Raw genomic sequence first — 23,823 nt, forward strand, 5'->3', positions numbered from 1 at the left:
CAATCAGACATCTCAGAGTGAATATGACATCTCAGAGTGAATATATGGTCAATAGTGGAGAAACCTCGTCGGAATCCAGCCTCCCCTAATGCTCGCAGTCCCTCCTTCTCTACATATGAGCTCAACTCTGCCTCGAGCACTGCGCCATAAAGTTTGGCCAATGTATGACCAATCATGAGAGCCCTGTAGTTGCTGGGGTCTAGCATGTCTCCCGCTTTGTGGAGAGGCACGATGGTGTGCATAGGCCACTCAGCTAGTAGACCCTCCACTAGTGCCCTATTAAAAAGGTGAGCAACAAAGGGTCCCAGTGTGTCAGCTGCATAAATAAGATGCTCACTCTGTATACCTGTGTGGTCAGCCGATCTCCCATGCTGTAACCGGTGGATAGCTCTCTCTACCATCGAGGCGGTAAAGAAAGTAGAGGTGGTAGGGCGGGATTCCTGTGGCTGTGGTATGGGCAGCTGCTGAGGGATATGGTAGAGGCTCTTTGCATATGTGTGCCATGTGTGTGGATCCTCAATCGGGGTACGAGGGCGATTCTCTCATCCAGCGCCATGCAGTGGCTACATCTCTGCTCATGAGTAGGTGGTATATATCCCAGTACTATGCCTCCTCATATGCACGCCTCTTACGGCGTGTGAGGATCCTCATCTGTCGGCTCGCCTGTCTCTATGTAATGGTCCCCAGTGCTCTCTGGGCCCACAGGTGTCTATATAGCTCTCTGCACTCATCATCATACCACCGATTCTGGGGCATGTCCTACATGTGCAATGTGTGTATGATGGGGGAAGCTGCGGGTGGCGGCCATATGTAGTAGAGATGACAGCTGGGTGGTGAGTGTGTCTAGAGAAGACAGGGGATCCATCTGGAATAGCCCGTCATATACATGATGCTCATATATGTCTGCCAAGTCATGGGTGAAGTTGAAGGTTGTATGCGATGCCTGTGTGGGCTGTGTGGGTGCTGGTGTGAAGCTCGCCAGTGACAGTAAGAGGTACGTTGATCCGCACCAATAGGACAAGGGGTCTATATATTAAACCTCTCCTAAAGACCCAATGGGTCTACGAGACAAAAGTGATATAATGCTATCCGTGGTTTGTCTCATCATGGAAAAGAAAAACAAAACAAGTACAAATAACATAGCTCTCTGAAAGTAGAGGCTTCATTATTTGCAACTTTGGTGCCGTACTTATGAGTCACCAAATCCTTCAAAGCCTTGAAGCTTTAATTGACTACATCATTCCACACCATGAGAGACTCTACTTGCTCTTGTTACTTCTCACTCCTTGAGTCAAAGATGCAATCACTTGGCAAAATCTCGGATCGATCTCCAAACGAATCCAGTAAATTCCAAGAAAGACTTGACTTACCCCATACAGTCTTTAGTACTCGCCAATTAAGAAACTATCATACCCTCGAAGTCTCAGTGTACCATAGATCTATCCCGAGAGTGTCCTCGCACTGAGCGATCCTAAGGGCTACTCTGACCCGTCAAACTGAGACAACCGTCACCCATAACAGAGCCATGGGTCTAACATAGACTGGCCAAGTATGCTATATTTAGCTTAAGCCTGGATCTTAACATTCGCCTCCCTTTTGGATGTGTTTATCCCACCATGAGATATCCCCATACCTTAGCAGAACTTGGGACCTCCCTCAAATAGAGTAAAGACGGATCTCTTCTGCTGAGTTTTGGATCTTTCATGTTCTGCATGTCACATCCAAGGGCATCTCGTAGCAGCTTTACATTTGGACAGCAGGATGTAGAGAGAGATTTTATTAATGTCTTATAAAAGACTGCAAGGATTACAGAGAGACATATGTAGAAGAAAGCACCCACACACAGGACATACAAGTGGATCAGCACTCACCATTAGGATTTCCCTGTTCATAGAAACCACGTAGAAGTGAAACTGCATCATCGGCCATGAAACCTCCAACACATTGAAGCTTCTGGATCTCGAAATCCACTGGCAAACTATGAAATCAACAACAATCAGATTCTCTAATAAAGCAAAAATGGGAAAATAATGCAGGGATATCAGAATGTTAGAACTTATCTAGCCAATACAGATATCATTCCTCAAAAGAAATGCTTAACCTTTTGCCACATGGCCCAGACCCATCTTCATGTATAGTGAGGACAGAACCACAACCTCCAAACCTGTCATTTCCACAGCCATAAAATACTTTACCGATTCCTGAAAAACAAAACAACTTTTCGCTAGTTAGTAATACATAAAATCACCCAGATAGCAAATCTTAGAGCTCCTTACACTTAGCATTACTAATCACAAACATCATGTCAATTTAAAACTGCTAAATGTGAGGACCAACCAAGGATAGAGAGAGCAGCAGCGCACATGATACAAGGTTCACAAGTAACATATAGTTCACACTTGGAGAACTGGTCCGCAACTTGCCGTTGACTAAGGCCCGCTTGCTGCCATCTCACCAACAGTTTGTCGATGGCTTCCAGTTCTGCATGTCGTGTTGCCTAGCAAGAAAAAAAAACAATTCGTCATGTCTGTCTTCCAACTGTTCAAATTTTGCACTTGTTCAAGCTTTTATAGACAAATATCTAATACCTTAAGTATTGAGAAGAGATGCATTAGGAAATGGAGGAAGACTTCTCTCCAGTCATGGCAGTGGCCGTAATTCACACTGTGCACCGGATAGTCCAGAAACAGCTTCACAAATATGAGCTGGGCAGCTAAAAGACATCAAATAGACCCATTTGCATTAGGCTGGTTTTCCGAGCAGCCTGAGCAATATGTGGGAAGCAGGCAAGTGCTCATCATGTCAGGTAGAAGATCAGTTAGCAAAGAGGGGATTTTTCCCTATTCTCGCCCAGTCATAGGCTATGTACGGCTGGCCAACTGCGTGAAGGGATCTCCATTCCTTTAAAAACCACCCTTGGATCTCCTCATCTTCCATCTCATAAACATTGAAGAGCTTCTACATTCAGCCTTTGGCAGCAAAGGTAAACAGCAAGGAGTTGCCTGCATCTGCAGAGAGGCCAATGTTAAAGGTCTTCCAAGCTCAAGCATGACATCCGCCCTTGCATAGACAAGCAACCTCATATGCACAGTTGCCAACCGTTAGCCTGAGATTCAGCCAATGATACTTCCACAGAGGTCTAGACACTCCATCAAGTTATCATTGTGGTAAAACTTTTCTGTGCAGTTATGATCCAGTAACAAGCAAATACACCGCTAGCTGGGGGGCTCTTAAGTGGCAAATCGGGACCCAATTGGGTACATTTTCTCTCCTTCAAACTCTTCATCTCTCTCCTCTCATTGAAATTAATTTCATATTACGAGCGCCTACTCAACTACTCATGTGACGTCGGTATCAAAGTTTCCACTCTGGTACGGGTGCTGGACAAGTGTAGAGAAGAAAATTTGTGAATGGTTTGTGAGAGCTCCGGGGAACACCTCTAAGAGCCGCCCACACAGCTATAGTGGATAGTGTCTACGTCCTCTAGAAAAATCATTGAGCAAACGTGAGATGGAGCACCATATCTCACCCGACGATGTTTGATGGTGACCAAACTTTGCAAGTGTGGGGAGGGGTAGGAGACACAAATCATTGAGAAGACTTCCCGGGCTTCGCACCCTAGGACCCCCCTAGAACCCCAATTCCCATCACTCTCCTGACAAATGTCACCATGTAGCAACTATTGGAGACAGTAAAGTTATGCATACATAATCAAGGCCCTACACAAGAACAACGGGAAAAAGAACACCAAAGAGCCACAAAATTAGCGCAGTTTCTTTCGAAGGAGCAAAGGCATGAAGCCAAGGCTTACAAGGAAGAGTGATGGCATGAAGCCGAGGCTACTCGAAAAGACAAATGGACCTCCTTGCCATGCTGCAATGCTTCCAAAGTGAATTCTCAATATCAATACCTCCCATCAATCATGTCACCGGACTTCTGTATTTTTGACATCCAAGGAACCAAGAACAAAGGAGAATGCTCAAGGTTTATATTCCACTGCAAAGAATTGAGTATTCTAGAACTCGAGGGTTGTTGTACAAGTTGTATCCAAAAGAAGCAACTCTGAGATTGAACAACACAATCTTTTGTACAAGAATCATGGGACTAGCCATCTCATGGAGGCAATGTTTATCAATGAAGGAAATCAGAACTAAGTATATACTATAGTCAGACATTGACATGGGTAGTTGCACTACAGCATGAACTGGTGTAAAACCAAAAAATTGGTGTCAAAACCAAGAACTATTTGTGCAATCATTTGTTCATTTAATTTATGCTTGTCAGCATATCTGTGTATGTGTGTTCAGGGTTGAGGACGCCTGGTTGAACCCAAAGACGAGCACCAATGAGGTGGTAGCTCAAGTGGTGAAGTGTTTGTCTTGGGACCAGAAGGTCTTGGGCTCAAACCCCCACTAGGTGCTCCTTCGCCTTCGGTAGCATCGCCTACAAGTGGTGAAAAACGGTAACTATGGGAGGATCTTGGACCTAAGGCGAGCATGTGTGCACGTGTTTGTGTCTTTTGACATATAGCATGTGTGTGTTGATCTTGACAGGAAGAGAATCATGCTGGGAAACTCCTAGCTGAGGGTGACTCTAGAGGTCCAAGGGGTGGAGGTATTTGCCAGAGAGGTCAAACTCAAGGTCACTTTATGTGAAAGGTGAAAACCATGAGGGCAAGATGCTCCCCTAAGTCAAAGGCGAGAGAAGAGAAGGACATTCTGCATGAAGAACCATGTCTCAAGAGCCAGAGAGAGAAGAGCTAGGCCCACAACAAGAAAAAGCAGAGAAAAGCTGAGAAAACCTTTGCTTTGACACCATTGTAACAAACCTTCATAAGGGCTATGGCACATGTACTTAGCTTATCTTCATGAAAACAACAACTTCACGCGTAAAACCTTGAGAAAATCTGAAAATAAACAAAGAGAGAGAGTAGAGAGAGAAGACACCACACTGGAGGTTGGAATAGCCTTGGGCAACCCCCATCCCCTCCGAGTTGTATTAGATAAAATCTCTTGGAGAAGTCATTAGTACAAGTTCTTAGAGAAAAGGAGCTCTCTTGTCTTTTGACATATCTCAACAATGAGAGAATAGCTAAATTTATAGTTCTTGCCCAAAAGCACTTGAGAAAAGCGCCTTATAACTCACTTATAGCCCAAAAAGTATCTTTTTAATAATAAAAGCTCTTCTCTTTTTACACCATATGATGGAGCCTATGGTTAAGGTGTAGGCAGACAAAGCTCTCACTTTTATCCACCAATTTGATATTACTTTTGGTTCCAAAAACTATTCAGAGTCATCCAAGATTCGCATGGCTAGTTTACATCTTACGGAGACAGCCAATGCATGGTGGGGTGCACTCATGGTTGAGCGAACATCTCCCAAGAAATGGAAAGACTTCAAGAAGCAACTTTATGATCGGTTTTTACCTAAGTAGTAAGAAGTTTGAAGATGACATGCACTTTGCATGGGAAAGAATGCGGATGGAAACAGGTGAGCCAGTTGATCACTAAAACAAGAAATTTTCGGATACATATCTCAAGATTACTTCTTTTAAAGAGATTTCTGAGAAGTCTAAGTTAAGAAAGTATCAGGCTGGTTCGCATGACAACATTTGAGATTTTGTGAATGTATGTCCGAAGATACCATCCAAGATTTGATGCATTTGGCTTCAATTGCTGCCAAGGTCCACATGGTAGACGAACCAAAAAAAAAAAAAGACAAGTATTGAAGATCACAAGTCTTCAATACTTGAGAAGTGTGAGAACTCCGAGAATAGGTTTCAGCCTATGCAGCCGAGGATATTCCAAACTCCTACAAAAGAAAGCACAACTTGACCAATAAGCAAATAGAGGTCTACTGCAAGGAAGGGAAATGCTTTAGATGTGGCAAACAGGGACACATGTCGGCCCTATGTCCGGATCGTCCTAAAGGACCCAAAGAGCAAGTAAAGTCCAAGGAAAAGTAGAAGCCAGTGGTTGGTGGGATTTCCAATGTATTGGGAAACATTTCATAACCCAAGGCTAGAGAGTTATGCCTCTCTTGGAGCAAAGTGTGGGACAAGAATGCTCTAGTGTTGTTTGACATGGGAGCCAAAGATAATTTCATTTCCATAGAGCTTGTGCGAAACAGTTGGGTATCAAACTCGAGGAGATGGGGCCGGCCTTGTATGCGGAACAAGTGTTTCATGGTGACGTAGTGGTGGTCAAGTATTCTTCCCAACCTCATAGGAAGTAGAATTAGATCTGAAAAGGATTGAGGTAGAACGACAGTTGAGCTTAAGGAAACAAGAGCTCAATACTCAAAGGGCTAGAGCCGAACAAAAGGAGATGGGAAGTGTGAACTTACTTCAATCACATGGTAAAGAGCCAGAAATAGTCATGGGAGAGAGTGAGGGAGAAATTCCAGACTTAAAACCCATTAATGAAGAGCCAAGAGCGGAGGAAGGGTTTGTAACCCTAGATGAAGGGGATAATCTACCAAGGGAAGTGCGTGAAGTGGAAGACCACCTGTACACCAAGAAGGACATCGTACCTTGGACATCTAGTGTCTAAGGAAGGAGTGCAAACAAAGCTTGAGGCCATCAAGAATTGGCCAGAATTGAAATCCGTACATGAGGTGCACGGTTTCTTGGGGTTATGCTCCTATTACAATAGGTTCATCAGAAACTTTGCCACCATTGCCGCTCCATTGCATGATCTAACCAAGAAGAAAATAGTGTTCAGATGGGGTGAGTGTCAGAGACACATCTTCAACCTATTAAAGGAGAAGCTTACTACTGGACCAGTATTGGTCATTTCAGACCTAGTGAAACCTTTTGTAGTGGAATGTGATGCAAGTGGGGATTGTATATGGGCATAGTTGTTTTTCGTACCGGTACGAACCCATTCATACCGTACGGTTCGTACGGTACAAGTTTTTTTTTTCCCCCCACCCTCCAAAAAAAAACTTTTTTGAAAAAAAAAATTCCAAATGCTTTAAAAATATATATAGAAACCTTGCTTAACGAAGATCCCAAATGCTCGCAATACTTCGCAACTTTCGTATCCACTCAGTATTCCATATGGGGTTGTTGAGAGACCTAAAAAATCTGGCAAGGTAGACTGGTAGTGTACACTTGATTGGTAGCATGAGAGAATCTTGCTACATCACTTGGAGATCCCTGGTATAGGTAAGCTAGACAGTTAGATTCTCAAGTTATTTACGAGGGAGAAGATTTGGACATGGCCATTTTGATCTAGAGAGGAGTCCCTAAACCTATCACCCTAGATGCACTGCTCGTATTTGTGCAAGGACGGTCCCTTAGTCATAAACGCTACACTGGGAGACCTTTGGTATTGCATTACCCATCCAGGTTCTTTTTTGAAGACAATCGAGAGATCCAACTGGGAGAGACACATATCCATGTTTTGGTTCCTCAAGCACTGCAGACTCCTCCCCTCCCAACCTTCCCTCACATTCAAGCTTGAAGCTCCATAGGTTGTGAGTGTTAAATTAAAAAATAAAAAATAAAAAATAAAAACCGTATTTTATCGTACGATATCCGAAAATTTCATATCGTACCAAAAATTCTCGTACGGTATCGTATTTTCAAACCGTGACAACTATGTCTAGGGGCAATTTTGCAACAAGGGCATGTGGTTGCCCTTGAGAGTCAAAGGTTGCAACATGCTGAGAAACACTTGCAGGTTTATAAGAAAGAACTTCTAGTCGTGATTCATGTCCTTACTTCATGGAAGCATTATTTGCTTGGGGCTAATTTCATGGTGAAGTTGCATCATCAAAGTTTGAGACATTTTTTGACCCAAACTAGGCTTTCCGAGAAGCATATGAGGTGGGCGACCTTTTTGTACATGTTTCATTTCCAAATTATCCATACACCTAGAAAGAAGGCCATAGGTACATTCAGCGTCCATTGCCTATTATAGAGTTGGATTCCATGAGAGATCACTAAGTGCATGATGAGGACTTTGGTGGGATTATGCGGAAGCTAGAGGATGGTCAGACAGTTAATCATTATTTCTTGAAAGAGAGATATTTGCTAATAATTACACTGTTATGTGTAACCAAGGATTTGAGGCAAAAAGTGATTGAGGAGACACATGCACCACCTTATGAAGGGATATTTGCTAATGGATACACAGTTATGTGTAACCAAGGATTTGAGGCAAAAAGTGATTGAGGAGACACCTTATGCAAGGATATTGACAAGTATATATCCAAGTGCTTGACTTGCCAAAAGGTCAAGTATAATCCTTAAAAGACTCCACGACTGCTTATGCCTCTACCTGTGCTCGAGAGGCCATGGGAAAGTATAGCAATGGACTAGATTTTCGACTTGCCAACGTCAAGTTTGGGAATGATGGTATTTGGACCATTGTGGACGGTGGGTTCAGTAAGCAAGCTCATTTCATTCCAGTAAGGAAGATCATCAAGGCAGACCACATGGCAAGGATTTTTTTGACACAAGTATTCAAACATCATGGAATGCCCAAGTCTATTGTAGATCCAAGACGACCAGTTTGTTTTGGAGAGCATTGTTTGATAATATATTATATGGGGATGAAATTGGATTTTTCTTGCTTGTATCATCCACAGACAGATGGCCAAAGTGAGATAGCAAATTCAACCATATTGGAGTTGAAAGTGCTATGTGGCAGAACAGAAAACAAAGTGGGGAAGTATCTTCCACTAGTAGAGATTGCCTACAACAATATAGTGCATAGTTCCACAAGAAAGGCACCGTTCAAGGTTGTTCATGGCAAAGTTGTACTACCACCACTTCTAAGAACTAAGGATGAGATCTTTGCAGGAGATGAGTAGGATTCACAATTCTCTTCATGTCAATCTGCTAAGAGCTTATAAGAGTCCTGAACTTTAAAACCAGTGAACAAGGATCCACCAAAAATTGAAGAGCTAGAGGAAGTTCTTCAACTAGAGCAAATTGTCTTTCATAAGGAAATAAGGGGATCGCATGGCAAGGTTACTAGAAAGTACTTTGTCAACTTCAAGAATTATTTGGCTATGGATGCCAAGTGGGTGGATGAGAACTTCGTTGTTGCGGAGTATCCGCAGGTTTTACAGGCATATTAGGAAGCTTTTCAGTTGAGGACAACTGATTAGACGCTGAGGGATGTCACCGGCCTTTGTATTTTTGACATCCAAGAAACCAAGAACAAAGAAGAATGTTCAAGGTTTATATTCCATTGCAAGGAATTCAGTATTCTAGAACTCGAAGGTTGTTGTCCGAGTTGTATTCTAAAGGAGCAACTTCAAGATTGAACAACACAATATTTTGTACAAGAGTCATGGGACTAGCCATCTCATGAAGACACGGTTTGTCAGTGAAGGAAATCAGAATTGAGTACATGGATATGAATACTATTAGTCTACCATAGTCAAACACTGACATGGGTAGTTGAATTACAATAGAAACTGTGTAAAAACGAAGAAATTGGTGTCAAAACCAAGGAACTATTTGTGCATTCATTTGTTCATTTGATTTATGCTTGTGAGAATATATGTGTATGTGTCAAAGGGCCGGGGACGCCCAGTTGAACCCAAGGGCGACCATGTGTGCACAAGTTTGTTTGTGTCTTCTGAGATATAACGGGTGCATGTTGATCTTGATTGTGAGAGAATCATGTTGGGAAACTCCTAACTGAGGGCGACTCTAGAGGTACAAGGGGTGGGAGTATCTACCAGAGAGGTCAAACCCAAGGTCACTTTATGTGAAGGGTGAAAACCGTGAGGGCAAGATGCTCCCCAAAGCCAAGCACAAGAGGAGAGAAGGACACTCCATATGAAGAACCATGTCTCAAACGCTAGAGCGAGAAGAGCTAGGCCCACAACAAGAAAAAGCAGAGAAAAGCAAGACCTATTGGTTGAGGACAATTGTTTAATAAGTTGAGGAGAGGTCACCAAAGCATCAAGATACAGGTTGCTAATACGCAAAAACACAACGCGCCAAATGAAAGGCCTTAAAAATTTTGAACCGAAATATGACGTGGGGTTGATGACACGACGATGGTGACATGTCACTGACACGTGGCAAGATGGCAGCATAGGGCCACCTTACAGGCTTGGAATGATGCGACTAGCTTTTGGAAAGCAAAAGATTAAAATCTTTTTAGATACTTAAAAGAGAAAAGCTTTTATTATTAAAAAGATGTTTTTGGGCTATAAGTGAGTTATAAAGCGCTTTTCTCAAATGCTTTTGGGCAAGAACTATAAATTCAGCTATTTCTCAAAGAAGACAAGAGAGCTCTCTAGCTCTAAAAACTTGTACTCAAGACTCCTCCAATGGGATTTTATCTAATATAACTCAGAGGGGGATCGGCCCAAGGCCATTCCGACCTCTAGTGTGGTGTCTTCTCTCTCTACTCTCTTTCTTTTGGTTATTTTCATATTTTCTCAAGGTTTTTATGCATGCCATAGTATGAAGGCTTGTTACAAATCATCTATCCAAGAATATCCAATTCCATATGTATGATGGTAAGTTGGATCCAAATGCTCTTCATTCATGGTTACATCACCTTATTGCTTATTTAAACTACCGAGCAAAGGTCCAAAAAGGACAAAGCTATGCTAGCTGCATGTCATTTGATGGGTGTGACGCTTGCACGTGATGGCAAGATTGGTTGTGCAACATGGATGCAACGACCGAAGTTGTTGCCTACGAATAGGCCAAGTTTTGCAAAGGGACCAAAGTCTTGGGCATGGCTCCAAGACTCACGCAACTAGTACTCACATTTGCCAACAAAGTTACCCAGTTGACACAATAACTGCAGAAATCAAACAAGGCCAAGTTGGGCACTTTTTTGTATGGGTTGGACCACACCATCCAAGGGTACATTTGAGGCTTATGTCCCCCTGACATTTGCAGATGCCATGCAACTTGCACATGAAATGGAAACGATGCATAACCATGGAAAGCCAAAGACTGCCAAAGTTGATGCATTGGCATTGCTCCAATATAGGGGTTGCAAGACGCACAATCATGGGGCACAATCATGGGCCATCTTTGGCCCAATCTCAAGCACAGGGAGACTCTAGCTCCAAGTCTCAAGTCAAAAAGCCAACCATGACCCAAGACCAGAAGGCATAAGAACACGTGACATGGGCTAATTATCTGAGACCTAACTGTAGCTGACGAGGGGCCAATTATCTGAGACCAAACTGCAGCAGTACCATCAACAACATCAGTGCTGATTCTGTTACATGGTTGGACACAGTAAAAAGTTTGCCTCAAAAGTCAACCAACTAAACCTGGATCCAACTCTTCCACAACCACAATTATTGCTCAGCCTTTCCCAATTTCCCTCCACCACTAGCTCCACTTACAAGTACACTCATCCGTAGGAAGCAAGATAAGGAGGAGGAGAACTCGACTAAGGTGCTACAAGATAAGCAAGAGGAAAGTTCTACAAGGGAAGATGATAAGTGTCATGGTCACCTAGGTAATCAGCGTGTTGTAACCTTATTTGACTGCAGCAGCACAGAGGGTGTTGTCTGCAAGAAGGTTGCTAATCAAGCCCCGTCTACTTTTTTTATCATAATCCGAAGGGCCGCATATCGAATAGGTGCTCTCCCTTTCTTTTTCTGCTCTTTTGATTGTCTTTATTGCTCTTTCTATGCTGCCTTAGAATGCAGTATAGAATTGGAAGTAGAAATAGGAACCTCTTAATAGTAGGCTTGACATTGAAAGGTGAAGGATGCCTTGGTATTAACAGCTAGTTCTTATTTATATGTGGCTAGTCGTGTGAATGAGTTTCCTTAGGACAATTTTAAGTCCATGCAAGACAGGATAAAGAAAACCTTGAAGAAATCTACCAGGAAGACCACCAAACAAAAACAACATTGAGATGTTCAGCTTGTCGATGCCCCTAAAGAGCTTTGTCGTCCACTAGATCAGACCCATTACAAAGTTTTTGACCCCGGAGCAGAACATCCTTCGAGGCATAACAGGGAGTTTTACAAAAAGGACACAACATTGTTGACGGTTTGTCCAGACGAAGTGCTAACCCCATTAACAAGTTAAACATGATGGGGTGTCATGTGCACCCTAGTACTACAGTGCCACATGGACATACTTGTGCAAAGTACACTGTCAAGTTACCTCCTGGATAGGCATTGAGCATATTGTGAGCCCTAGCCCAAGAACAAGTCACTGGTTGCCATCAGATTCAAGTCATGAGTGTATCGGCCTCAATGCATTGTCCCACATAGTTACAACCCCCCCTCCCAAAAAAAAAAAGCATAGAGGCCCCTTGCACCAGACAACTCGCTCTAAAGATTCATCAGTTCCCATACCAAATAGTCACATCACTCATGGAGAGTCCACCCTCCACCCAGCTAGGATTACCATCATGCTCCCACCAGCCTCCCCACCATTAGTAGGGACTCGGGAGCAACACTCCATAGTCACACGAAACAGGGGAAACGGGACCTGAAACGGGGAAACACTGTTTCCCCACTTTCACTTGTTGGAAACGGGCCGAAGTGGGTGAAATGGCCGTCTGGCACACAGTTTCCAAGTGAGGCCCACACCATGTGGCAAAAAAATCCCCAACCTACATTAAAAAAGGCCCAAAAAATTAAAAAACGAGTTGCACTGTTGGAAACATGGTCATGCATGTGTAGAAGTGAGAATGAATTCAGAAAATGCATGTTAGTTGGCAATTTCAGTTGTATTTTCCAAACATAAGGAAAGAGACATTCCAAATCAAACAAGGGGTATTGAGGCTACGTTTCCTGTCGCATTTGTTCTGTTGCTCCCAGAAGCTACCACTTCTCCATCTTTCACAAGCACGCAGCTGATAGCAATGTACATGAACATAATGACCAATTAGATATAGACATATTCCTTACAAGCAGAAAATTACTCTCTCTCTCTCTAACATTTCATTTCATTTCATTTCTCTCTCTCTCTCTCTCTCTCTCTCTCTCTCTCTCTCTCTCTCTCACACACACACACACACATTGAAGAGTTCTGAAATACCAAACCAAAACCCAAAACAAAACTGATTTTTTTTAGTTGAGATTAAAGTGTGTGATGCCTGGAACCTTAGCTCTACTAGTTGTGATTGGTAGATTTTTCTTTGGGTTTTTTCTCGTTGTGGAGTTGGCTTAAGACCTTCATGGTTTTCATGTTAAGGTACGTAAAAATACGTACCATTGGTAAAAATACATAAAAATACATAAAATCTCAGAAATTTCAGCCACCTTCAGTCCATGTCCAGAGCCTCAAGGTGACATGCAAATAGTAAGGAGATATCATGCATGGCTACTGCCAGTGATGCCATCAAGGAGACTATCATCTATGTCATCCAAGAAAGCCATATCATCAAGACCAACATCTGCAACATCCAAATCTTCAATCCCATCCTGACAAGGATCTACAAGTCCATGTGTCTTCTCATCATCCGAGGACTCCTCATCAAGCAATATAAACTTCTCTCATTTGGGAGAAGCCATATCACCAAGCAAGCGCAAATTAGCACTTACAAAAATCAAGTCATTGACTTGTTTTGTCCCAAATTTGTTCCTCTTCTTGGATGCAACATGGCCGAACACACTTCATAGCTGCTCAATCGGAGAGGAGCTTGCACCTTGAGACAAGATCCTTACTGCCAATGATTGAAGCTGTGGTGTACGAGTCCCATAATCCTCCCACCATAAAGCAGCCCCTATCTTAAACCTATCTCTCTGTGCATCAGCCGATCCAAACCTTCCCAACTTGCTGCGATAAAATCCAAGTTGGTCTTTCACCAACCTTCGTTTATCTGCATCACGAACCTGCCTAGAAAGCACTGTCTCCCAACCATCCATCACCTCATCATCGGCCTCTTGTCCACATCCTTGGAACTCGGGATCCAAGACATACGTAGCAGCATGCATAGGAGAATGATAACCATTCCATCGTGCTTCACATAATTCTCGAACCTCTGCATATTTCTCATCAGACAAGCCCATTTCCCCTATTTTCTCGATCATTCGGTCAGCCCCCTCATAAACCTTGCCAATGCATGGCTCCCGTCCATCTGCAATCCGCATCAAGCGCATGATTGGCTTCATCATAGCATTGATAGTGTTGACTTCATCCCAAAATGTGAAGTCTTGTATGGTTCTTGCAACCTCTATGCCGGCTCTTGACCGAGAAAGAGCCCATCCCATCCACTCATTGCATACAGCCAACTGCTTCAAAGGCAATTGCACTTTGGATAACCTCTTCATCATGAGAAAGCTATAACGAAAGCGTGTCTCTCAGTACTTCAAGAGATCCTTTTTGGGCGATCTCTTGCGGAATTCATTCAAAATAAACTGATGGTTTTGAATGAAGCTTATTATCTCCTTGCCTTTTTGAATGTGTGGATCAACCCATGGCAAGCTGCCAACATCCTTGGGGTGGGGGCCTGGCAGTCCCCTGCCCCCAACCGCACCTAGCTAGGTACGCGGTGCCTCCCTACAGACAATAAGTTGCTCAAACAATGAGCACAGCATGGACTAAATGTGATATGCGGATACCTGTCTTCAAGCTTAAGACCAGCTACTCTATTTGTTGCCTCACCATTAGCTAAGAACTGAATAACATTCTCTGGTCCAACTTTCTCAATACCTTCGGCCCACTCTTCCACAAGCTGATCTGCAATTTTTCCAGTCCCAGAAGCATCATGTGAGGAAATGAATTGCATTCTTTCTCGAGAATAAGCAACCACGCCATGAATGGACCTTTTTCGAGTGTCACTCCAACCATCTGCAATAAGTGACACACCATTCTTTGCCCAACTTTCATGCACAAACTCTAAAGCACATTCAATTGCAGCTTTCTCCTTTTGCAACAAGGTGGTGCGTAGTGTCTCATACGAAGGAGGCTTGTATGTTGGGCCATACCGTGCAATCTCCTGGACCATTTCAATGAAATATGGAGACCTGGCAACATTGAATGCTACATGATCATGATAAAAGAACCTTGCAACAACTGCATCTACACTCTCTTTCTTGCGGGGATCCCAAGCTGCTCCCAAGATTTGCTGCTTGCCGGAACTTGCACCCATAGACTGCGAATCTTGGGAAAATGCAAAGCTCCCAAGTCCTCCATACTGTTGTCCATCTCCCAAGTGTACATCTTCCTCATGTCTACTGGAGTAAGATGCATCAATTGCCGGTTTCTTTCGTGCACATGCTTTCTCCTCTTCACTTGGGTACTTTGCCAAAAGCTCTCTACGCATTTCACGTGTTGTCCATGGGCATTTGTTCACTTGTGCTTTTTCATTGTTTACATGGCATAGATGTGCTCTCACACGGTTTGCTCCTCCTGACTTCTCTTTGTTACATTGCTTGCATTTCCATCGTGTTGCACCTCCCTTAGATGAATACCTTTCTAGCCTTTCAACCTCGTCCCACCAAGTAGCATTCGAAGCCGATCGCTTTGAGCCCGAGTAAGCCATGATTTCTGCAAATTCGGGCAAAAAGTTGAATAGACTTTCAAAGTTAACCATTACAGAGAAATGAGTCCTTTTTTTTTCTTTTGTTTAATGGGGAGAGACTATGCAATCCAGATTGTGACATAGGTAATTTTTAAAACACCAAAAGTTCAAACAAAGAAAGAGAGAGAGAAGAAAGAGAAAAGCTTGCTGCCTTGCCTTCTAAAGATGTAAACTGTTGAACTTGAGTCTTGATCACTCGGGCCCAGGCAGATTGCACTGTTGCTGCTTGCAGGTTGGTACCAGGCACAGTGTTGAGAACTTGAGTCACGAGTGTACTACTGTAGTCTGTTGTGGACTTGTACTATGTAGTATGTAGACTGTAGTAGAATGTAGTAGTCACTAGTGTGTACACTCAGCACTGTAGTATGTACACGGCAAGGGCTGGGGACCTGGTTGGAGCGACTGTAGTGCCTGGTACAGAACAGTACAGGCAGGCAGATATGGCAGCAGGATTTATTGTTGCTTTGTGGATTTCCGCAAAGCTTTTGACACAGTACCGAGAGCCAGACTGATGCGCAGACTACAGGAGATGGGAGTGCCCACAGAGCTGATTTGGGGAATCATGGCTTTATACAGGACACTTATGGGGCAGGTACGTACTACTCAGGCCCGAGGGTATATCTGAGATGGTTCACTCCACTATTGGGGTGAAACAGGGCTGCCCCCTTTCTCCCACCTTATTTGGGATGTACGTGGATGAGGTTTCAGACTATGTAGAGCGGGAGGGTGAAAGAGGAGCAAACAGCTAGCAGGGACATGGATTCCGCTGTTATTGTATGCTGATGATATTGTGCTGATCTCAGATTCTCCAGAGGGGATGCAGCGTCATTTGGATGCATTGCACACGTTTGCACAGGACAGTGGATTGTCTATTAACCTTGGTAAAACCAAGGTGATGGTGTTTAACACCACAGCACAGTGGGTTAGGAGGTCAGTACCCACCTTTACATATGGTCAGGAGACAGTGGAGTATACAGATGCATATACTTACCTTGGTATGGTTTTTAGTGGCCCACTATTTTCCTTGAGGAGAGCAGCGGAGACCAGATTGACCAGAGCTTATGCAGCATTAGGGAGACTAAAGAGGATGTGTTCGCAGGTTCAGTTTCAGGAACCTCGAACAAAGCTCTGGCTCTTTGACACTTTGGTCACTTCAGCCATGCTATATGGAGTGGAGATATGGAGACCCTCAGTGGATCACCACAACCGAGCTGGTAGCACTGATGGATGGAGACATATGGAGAGGCCCTTGGTTTCTATGATTTCCCGGATGATTAGGGCCAAGGCCTCCGTACCACATGATATTATCCGTGCAGAGATGGCTGCCCCCCCATTGGTAGTAGAGGCACTCACTCGATCAGTCTCCTTTATACATAGCACTTGGGCTCTCCCTAGAGACAGATATGCTCGCTTAGCCCTGGAGTCTTCACGACAGTCTCATCTTTCTCATGGGGTACGGTGTGCTATTGGTCAGATGCGCACATCCTCACACCAGCTAGAGATTGAGACTGGCAGATTCAGAGGAGTACTAGCTGAGGCCAGGATTTGTCAGCTGTGCCATATGGAGCCAGAGACAGAGTTACATTACATGTGTCATTGTCCAGTATATTATGAGATACGAGGCCGTTTTCACTGCCTGTTTAGAGAGAGTTTCGGACCACTTTCTGGAGTCATGAGATACCAGGATCAGAGATTCCTCCGATTATACTTGCTGGAGCTTCGTAGACATAGAGAGGGTCTCTTGAGAGGGAGGGGATCAGAGAGGGAGAGACACCTACACAGGCAGATTACAGACTTGTTTCGACCAGAGATTGAGCAGTCAGGCCAGCAGGCATTGCAGCTAGCCCCAGAGTATAGCCGCACCACAGATACACTGATTGATCTGGCTATAGAGCTGGGGCGGTCCAGGCGCCCCAAGATGAGAGGCCCATCTCGACACCGGCGGAGACTACAAGAGAGGATCAGGACCATACTAGCACGGCATGGGAGACGTCGAGTCAGAGTACTCACCATGGAGGACATTGAGGATATCCGCCATCGACCGATGAGAGACATCTTTGGATAGTGATGTGTATGATGCTTACCTTTGTTGCTGGAGTTTTCCTCCCAGATGTTATCCATTAGGAGCTCCTAGTACCGTACTTTTTCTCATAGTTGTTTCAGTTTCAGTTAGTTGTTTAGTTGTTTTTAGTTTTTCTTACACATACATTGTATCAGATCCACCAATTGTTGTAACCTTTTTGGTCTCGTAGGTCATTTTGGCCTTCTGAAGACGTTAATATATCATTTCATCATCTCTCTCTCTCTCTCTCTCTCTCTCTCTATTGTATCAGATCCACCATGATGTAACTTTTGGTCTCATAGGTCATTATGGCCTTTTGAAGACGTTAATATAACATTTCATTTCATTTCATTTCTCTCGCGCGGAGACTACAACAGAGGATCAGGACCATACTAGCACGGCATGGGAGACGTCCAGTCAGAGTACTACCCATGGAGGACATTGAGGATATCCGCCATCGACCGATGAGAGAGATCTTTGGGTGATGTGTATGACGCTTACCTTTGTTGCTGGAGTTTTCCTCCCAAATGTTATCCATTAGGAGCTCCTAGTACCGTACTTTTCCTCATAGTTATTTTAGTTTCAGTTAGTTGTTTTTTGTTTTTAGCTTTTCTTACACAGACATTGTATCAGATCCACCAATTGTTGTAACCTTTTTGGTCTCATAGGTCATTTTGGCCTTTTGAAGACGTTAATATATCATTTCATTTCATTTTCTCTCTCTCTCTCTCTCTCTCTCTCTCTCTCTCTCTCTCTCTCTCTCTCTCTCTCTCTGGACCAGAGGTGTTTGGGATTGTTCTTGCTTGAGCTGCGGAGACATAGAGATAGCCTGCTTAGGCGCACAGAGAGCCAGACTCAGAGGCACATTACAGACTTCTTTAGTCCGGCCATCACTGCGCCAGATGGACCACAGTAGCAGCAGGACATGGATACCGCCCACACCAGAGGTACACTGATTGATCGTGCGATTGAGCTTGGGTGGTCCAGACGCCCACGACCACGGAGGAGGGCATCCCAGCATAGACGGATGTTGCAGCGGCAGATTCGGATTATTCTTGCGAGGCATGCGAGACACCCAGTCAGGGTGCTGACCACACAGGATATTGAGGAGATCCGCCAGTGTCCGATGCGGCACATATTATGAGATGGAGGTACCTCCATAGTGTACCTTCCAGTTCCAGTTTCATTTTTTAGGTGCCAGTAGTATCATCTTTATTTTTTCATTTTCTGGGTTTTTTTATCCAGCCATTGTATCAGATCCACCATGATGTAACTTTTGGTCTCATAGGTCATTATGGCCTTTTGAAGACGTTAATATAACATTTCATTTCTCTCTCTCTCTCTCTCTCTCAAAACAAGCAACAAAACCAAATCTTGAGGTAAATGCAGAGCATATAGTGTCATTAGAGAGAGAGAGACACCACCATCTTCAATGGACATCCCTCACTCTGCCAGATCATGGAGTCCGCAGACCAACGCAAATTCGGCCAGTTCTTGCTAGAGACAGCGCCATAGAGAGACACTGCTACGAACTCATACCATCGGGAGAGGTGGGCGACAGCTCCAACTCGCTGATTTCTTCCAAAGATCTATCCCAGTGCCTACCCTGACACAGGAGGGGGTTGCACTTCAGCACGCTGCGGACCTCCGAGCCAGACGGAGACTGACAGCACCAGCCTAACAAACTCCCAGACTACATCAGAGCGAGATCACACGATACGGGCTCGACATCAGCACCATATCCAAGAGCGGCTAGCTCACTTACACTCACACCCAGAGATCATGCTCCGAGGCATTTTTGCCTCGCCATCGCCTATGTATCACAGATTACACCCCCATTATGGTACTGGTTGGTGCTAGACAGATCTGCATTGCATTCTTGTATACCCTACGCATATAGGTTGCATACTGAGCCTCTAGCAGTAGTGCTCCATCCATCACACCCCCCCACTAGCTCAGTACTTTCATAGTTTATTTCATGTTCCTTTTGTCCTTTTTTTCTGGACATCCAGAAGACATTGACAGTTGTACATTGATTTGTCTCATAGGTCGAGTTCAGCCTCTAGTAGACATTAATACAACTTTCTCTCTCTCTCTCTCTCTCTCTCTCTCTCTCACACACACACACACACACACAATGCCTATGTGTGCTTATGCCTAATATATATACACATAAATGGTTTGGTAAAAGAGAAAAGTAGAAACGGAGCATACCCAATAGGAACTTCCATCTTTTGCAAAGCATCCCTTGCCTTGTAACCAACCAAAACAATAAGAGGCATTTACAGGGGCATTGCATGAAAGCCAGCTCAAACAAGATACAAAATTCATACCTCTTCAAGTGCAAGTCTCATGAAGGCCAACCGTATGTCTGCTTCTACTTGGGTGTCACTCATGCTTATAAGCTCGTTTGCGTATTTTCAGACTGCTTAGCTGTATATACAACGAACTCAACCTCCTTCAGTTGTAAGGTTAGCCGCCCTTCAACAAAAGCCCCTCAGGACCATGTCAACATTAGCCCGCCCAGGAGCCCCTGCAAGTTCGAAGTCCTCACAAAACTGCATCACATACAAGTTCCAAGTCCTCACAAAACTTACATCACATACACTCTCTAAAACATGTACTTTATATATACTTTCTCTCTACATTGTAACATGTAATCAAGCATACTGTCACGACCTTGTGAATTTGTACAGCGTATCTGGACAGTGTGGGCATGGTGGTCAGTGTGCAGGACATTTATTTAATGTTCTTATTTGGGGTCACCTATTAAGGTTCCCTTTCATAACCCATGGGGACAAAGGTTTGGAGGGGACAAAGGTTTTAAAACCAGTAACTTTTTTTTTGGGAGCATCGTGGCCCTTTTGGGGGAGGCCTACAGGCTGCAGGGAAGCACAAGACTGGACTGCTCTCTCTCTCTCTCTCTCTCTCTCTCTCTCTCTCGTGGGAAGGCAGGCCTTTTTGGTCTCATAGGTCATTTTGGCCTTTTGAAGACGTTAATATATCATTTCATTTCATTTCATTTCTCTCTAAACAGTGCAGGGCTGTAGGTGGCTGCAGGAAGCACACAGCCGCATGGAATTTTCTCCCTTTCTCTATCTCGTGGGAAGGCAGGCAGGCTGGTCGAGCAGCCACACAGGCGGGCAGGACTGTTACTCTCTCTACCTTGCAAACAGGCAGGTGACTGCAGTCGGCGCACAGCCGAACAGGGCCTTCTTCCCTCTCTCATAGACACTTTGGGTCTTTAGTAGATATTAATGAAATCTCTCTCTCTCTTTGCTGTTCGCTGTTCGCCCCTGCTCGCCGCCCTCTCTCTGTTTCGCTTCCACCGCCCTCTCTCCCTCTTCTCAGTCGCCCCGGCCCCCAAGGCAGCAACATAACTCTGTTTCTCTCTCTCTCTCCCCCGCCTGCTGCCTATCTTTTTCTCTCTTCACAACAGCCCCCTCTGGCCTCTCTCTCTCTCTGGGAAGCGCTGCAGAGACAAGCACAGAGCTCTTCCTATGGCCAAGGGTTAATTAATTTTTAACCCGAAACCAGCCTTTTTCAGCCCAAGACAAGATGGAGAGGATCGACATTGAAGACCTGATCAAGGCAGCCATCCAACAACACAAGAAAGAGACGGACAATGCAATTAATATGGTCAACCGGAGCCTTCTTGACAAAGTCAAAAAGCTTGAAGCGCGGATAGCAGCCCAAGATGCAGAGATCGCAAATCTCAAGATAGAGATAGAAGAAGCATGTGCTCAACATAAGCTCGAGGAAGGTGAAATTCAGCCCGTCATGATGGAGGAGCTGAACACCATCAAGGCCCAAGTGAAAACACTTCAAGAGGGAGAAGAAAAGAAAGCCCGGGAGACCTCCTCGTGGGTGGAGGTGCTCACGAAGACGCAAAAGCAAGTAGATAAAGCGGAGAAATGGATAGAAGTGGTCAAGAAAGGTAAGAACAAGGAGGTCGAAAGCACATCTACCTCGAAGATTATCAACCTAACCATTGAGGAGGAACAAAGAAGAAAGACAAGGGAACTTCATGTGCAGATCACCGGGCTTAAGGACGGTGACAATGTAGAGGAGGAAGCCAAAGATTTATACACACGCATGGGCATTTCGAGGCCTACACACAGGGGGGCTTGGAGAGTGGGCAAGAAAGACAAGAATGGAGGAGAGAGCTCGAAGGAGAGAGCTCTCATCTTACGCTTTCCCACCTTGGAGGCCAAGAAGGATTTCTTGGCCAAGCGCTCCGCCCTTAAGAAAACGGGCATCTTTTTAGGAGATGACCTCACCTTGGCACACCTAGCACATATGAGGGAGTGCATGCCGGAGATTAGGGCAGCCAGAGAAAAAGGGAAGCTAGCATTTTACAGAGGAGGCAGAGTGGTGATACTAGAGAGACGCACCACCTGACGGTGCGAGACCTATGGGACCAGTCTGAGACTTGCAGTATGGAACTGCAACGGAGCATTGAGACTGGATGTGGGGGCCTTTGAGGACAGCTTCAGAGATAGGGACATCATCTTCTACTCGGAGACACATCAGGCCCCAGGCAGCACATTACCGAGAGTGGCGGGATACAGATGGGAGACGACTTGTAGACAGGAGGCCCGTTCGAAGCATGGTGGTCGCGGATCCGAAGGAGTTGCAGTTCTTTTTAGAGAGGAGCTTCAGCCACTCATCCATGTTATGCGCCGTGATGAGAGCGCGAGGTACATGTGGGTCAGAGTGAGGGCAGATGAGGGTAGACCCCTATACATTGCTATATGTTACTTTCCACCCAGCACATCTCATTATGCAGCGCCCAAGGGGCAATCTCCATATATGATTCTAGATGAGGACATATGGGAGTTCTCCAGGGAGGGAGATGTTATCATACTTGGGGACTTTAATGCTCGAACGGCTCAGTACCAGACCTCCTTCTTTGACACTTCGGAGGAGATGTTGAGAGAGATAGATGTGGAGGAGACGTGTTTGACCCGGAGATCACAGGATGAGGTGGAGTGTACCGAGTATGGGAGATACCTCTTGGAGATAAGGACTGCACATGGGCTGGCCATTTTAAATGGCCTAGAGAGGTATCCACTTGCCAGTGGCTTTACTTGCTTTCCACGCAGACATGGGGCCAGCATAGTGGATTATGTTTTAGCCTCGCCAACCTTCATCCCGAGTATCCAGGATTTTGCGATTGGCACCGGGCCCATCGGAGTTACGGTGGATCATGCACCTTCTCTCCTTTACGGTGGATTTCCACTACAGTACCCGCCAGGTTGGGCAGTCCTATCATCACCCGAGATATACCTTCTGTAGAGAGACTGATGGAGTATACACTGCAGAGATCTACAGCTTGTTGAGTGCAGAGGATCCACACAGGCCATTAGCACAGCTCACACAGATCCTGACAGAGGCTTTACATACAGTTGCAGCGACGACCTCCCCACACACGCAGCCCATAGTACGACCACGACCTGGGAGCATGCCCCATAATAGTTGGTATGATGATGACTGTAGGGAGCTCAGAGCCTGGCTACAGAGAGAGGTGGCCACAGGTGTTACTACATATAGACAGTCATGCATCATCTTCCGATCCCTCACTCGGCAGAAGAAGAGAGCATTCTTAGCTCGACTGGAGAGAGACATCTATCAGTTGTTTTTGAGTCAGGATTCTGGGGAGGCCTGGAGATTGCTTAGAGTGCACCCCCCGCCTCCGGCCATTACCTCTCCAGATACATGGGGCGAGTATGCAGCCTCCCTCTACACAGTACCAGAGCAGCCACCACTACCGAACCCTCCAGAGCCTTGTCCACCCACTTCTACCTTCTTCACAGCAGAGATGGTGAGGAGGACCATCAACAGATTGCATACAGGGAGGGCACACGATCATGAGGGCATTGTAGCCGAGCACTTCATACATGCTAGAGATATGATTGCAGACTTGCTAGCTCTCATGTTTAATAGAGCCATGTGTGAGGGGTTTCCTGGGACTTGGAGTACTTCCACGATTGTGCCGGTACTCAAGTCTGGAGATCCGAGCCTGCCTACTAACTACCGCACCATTATGAATGGTCACTTGCTGGCCAAGCTATATGCCTCTACTCTTGAGCATGAGTTGAGCCGATAGGCAAAGAGACAAGGGGTCCGAGCTCAGGGACAAGCCAGTTTCAGGAGGAGATTCTCTACTTTGGATCATATCTTTACCCTCAGGGCTATCATTGAGGAGGGCAAAGCACATGGGAGGAGGATCTACTGTGGCTTTAAGGATTTCCGCAAGGCCTTTGACACAGTGCC

At 45.0% G+C, this 23,823-nt stretch overlaps 2 protein-coding genes across 5 annotated transcripts in view; one reads left to right on the top strand and one right to left on the bottom strand.

The window, feature by feature from the left end:
* EMB2191 (Cytidine/deoxycytidylate deaminase family protein) overlaps positions 1-23,823 on the bottom strand; it is a 123,926-nt gene that overhangs the window by 41,978 nt on the left and 58,125 nt on the right. The window contains exons 3-8 of one of the 4 annotated variants that reach the window (XM_086784178.1): positions 19,881-20,105; positions 19,762-19,799; positions 12,746-12,812; positions 2,364-2,497; positions 2,102-2,164; positions 1,872-1,978 (exon numbers count right to left, since the gene is read on the bottom strand). In XM_086784178.1, the coding sequence (XP_086640304.1) occupies positions 1,872-1,978; positions 2,102-2,164; positions 2,364-2,497; positions 12,746-12,812; positions 19,762-19,799; positions 19,881-19,943 (472 nt within the window). In that variant the 5' untranslated portion in view covers positions 19,944-20,105. Of the gene's footprint in view, positions 1-1,871; positions 1,979-2,101; positions 2,202-2,337; positions 2,498-12,745; positions 12,813-19,761; positions 19,800-19,880; positions 20,106-23,823 lie in introns of all 4 variants that reach the window. The other 3 variants (XM_086784181.1, XM_086784168.1, XM_086784173.1) reach the window with 3 other exon arrangements.
* Positions 21,313-22,698, top strand: LOC147638776 (uncharacterized). The gene has a single exon (XM_086782154.1). It carries the CDS (start codon positions 21,328-21,330, stop codon positions 21,946-21,948), a length of 621 nt encoding a protein of 206 aa, XP_086638280.1. The 5' UTR covers positions 21,313-21,327; the 3' UTR covers positions 21,949-22,698.

The sequence above is a fragment of the Cibotium barometz genome, chromosome 4 (genome assembly GCF_041138505.1).
Source record: "Cibotium barometz isolate CiBa-2024 chromosome 4, ASM4113850v1, whole genome shotgun sequence".
NCBI classification, from domain to species: domain Eukaryota; kingdom Viridiplantae; phylum Streptophyta; class Polypodiopsida; order Cyatheales; family Cibotiaceae; genus Cibotium; species Cibotium barometz.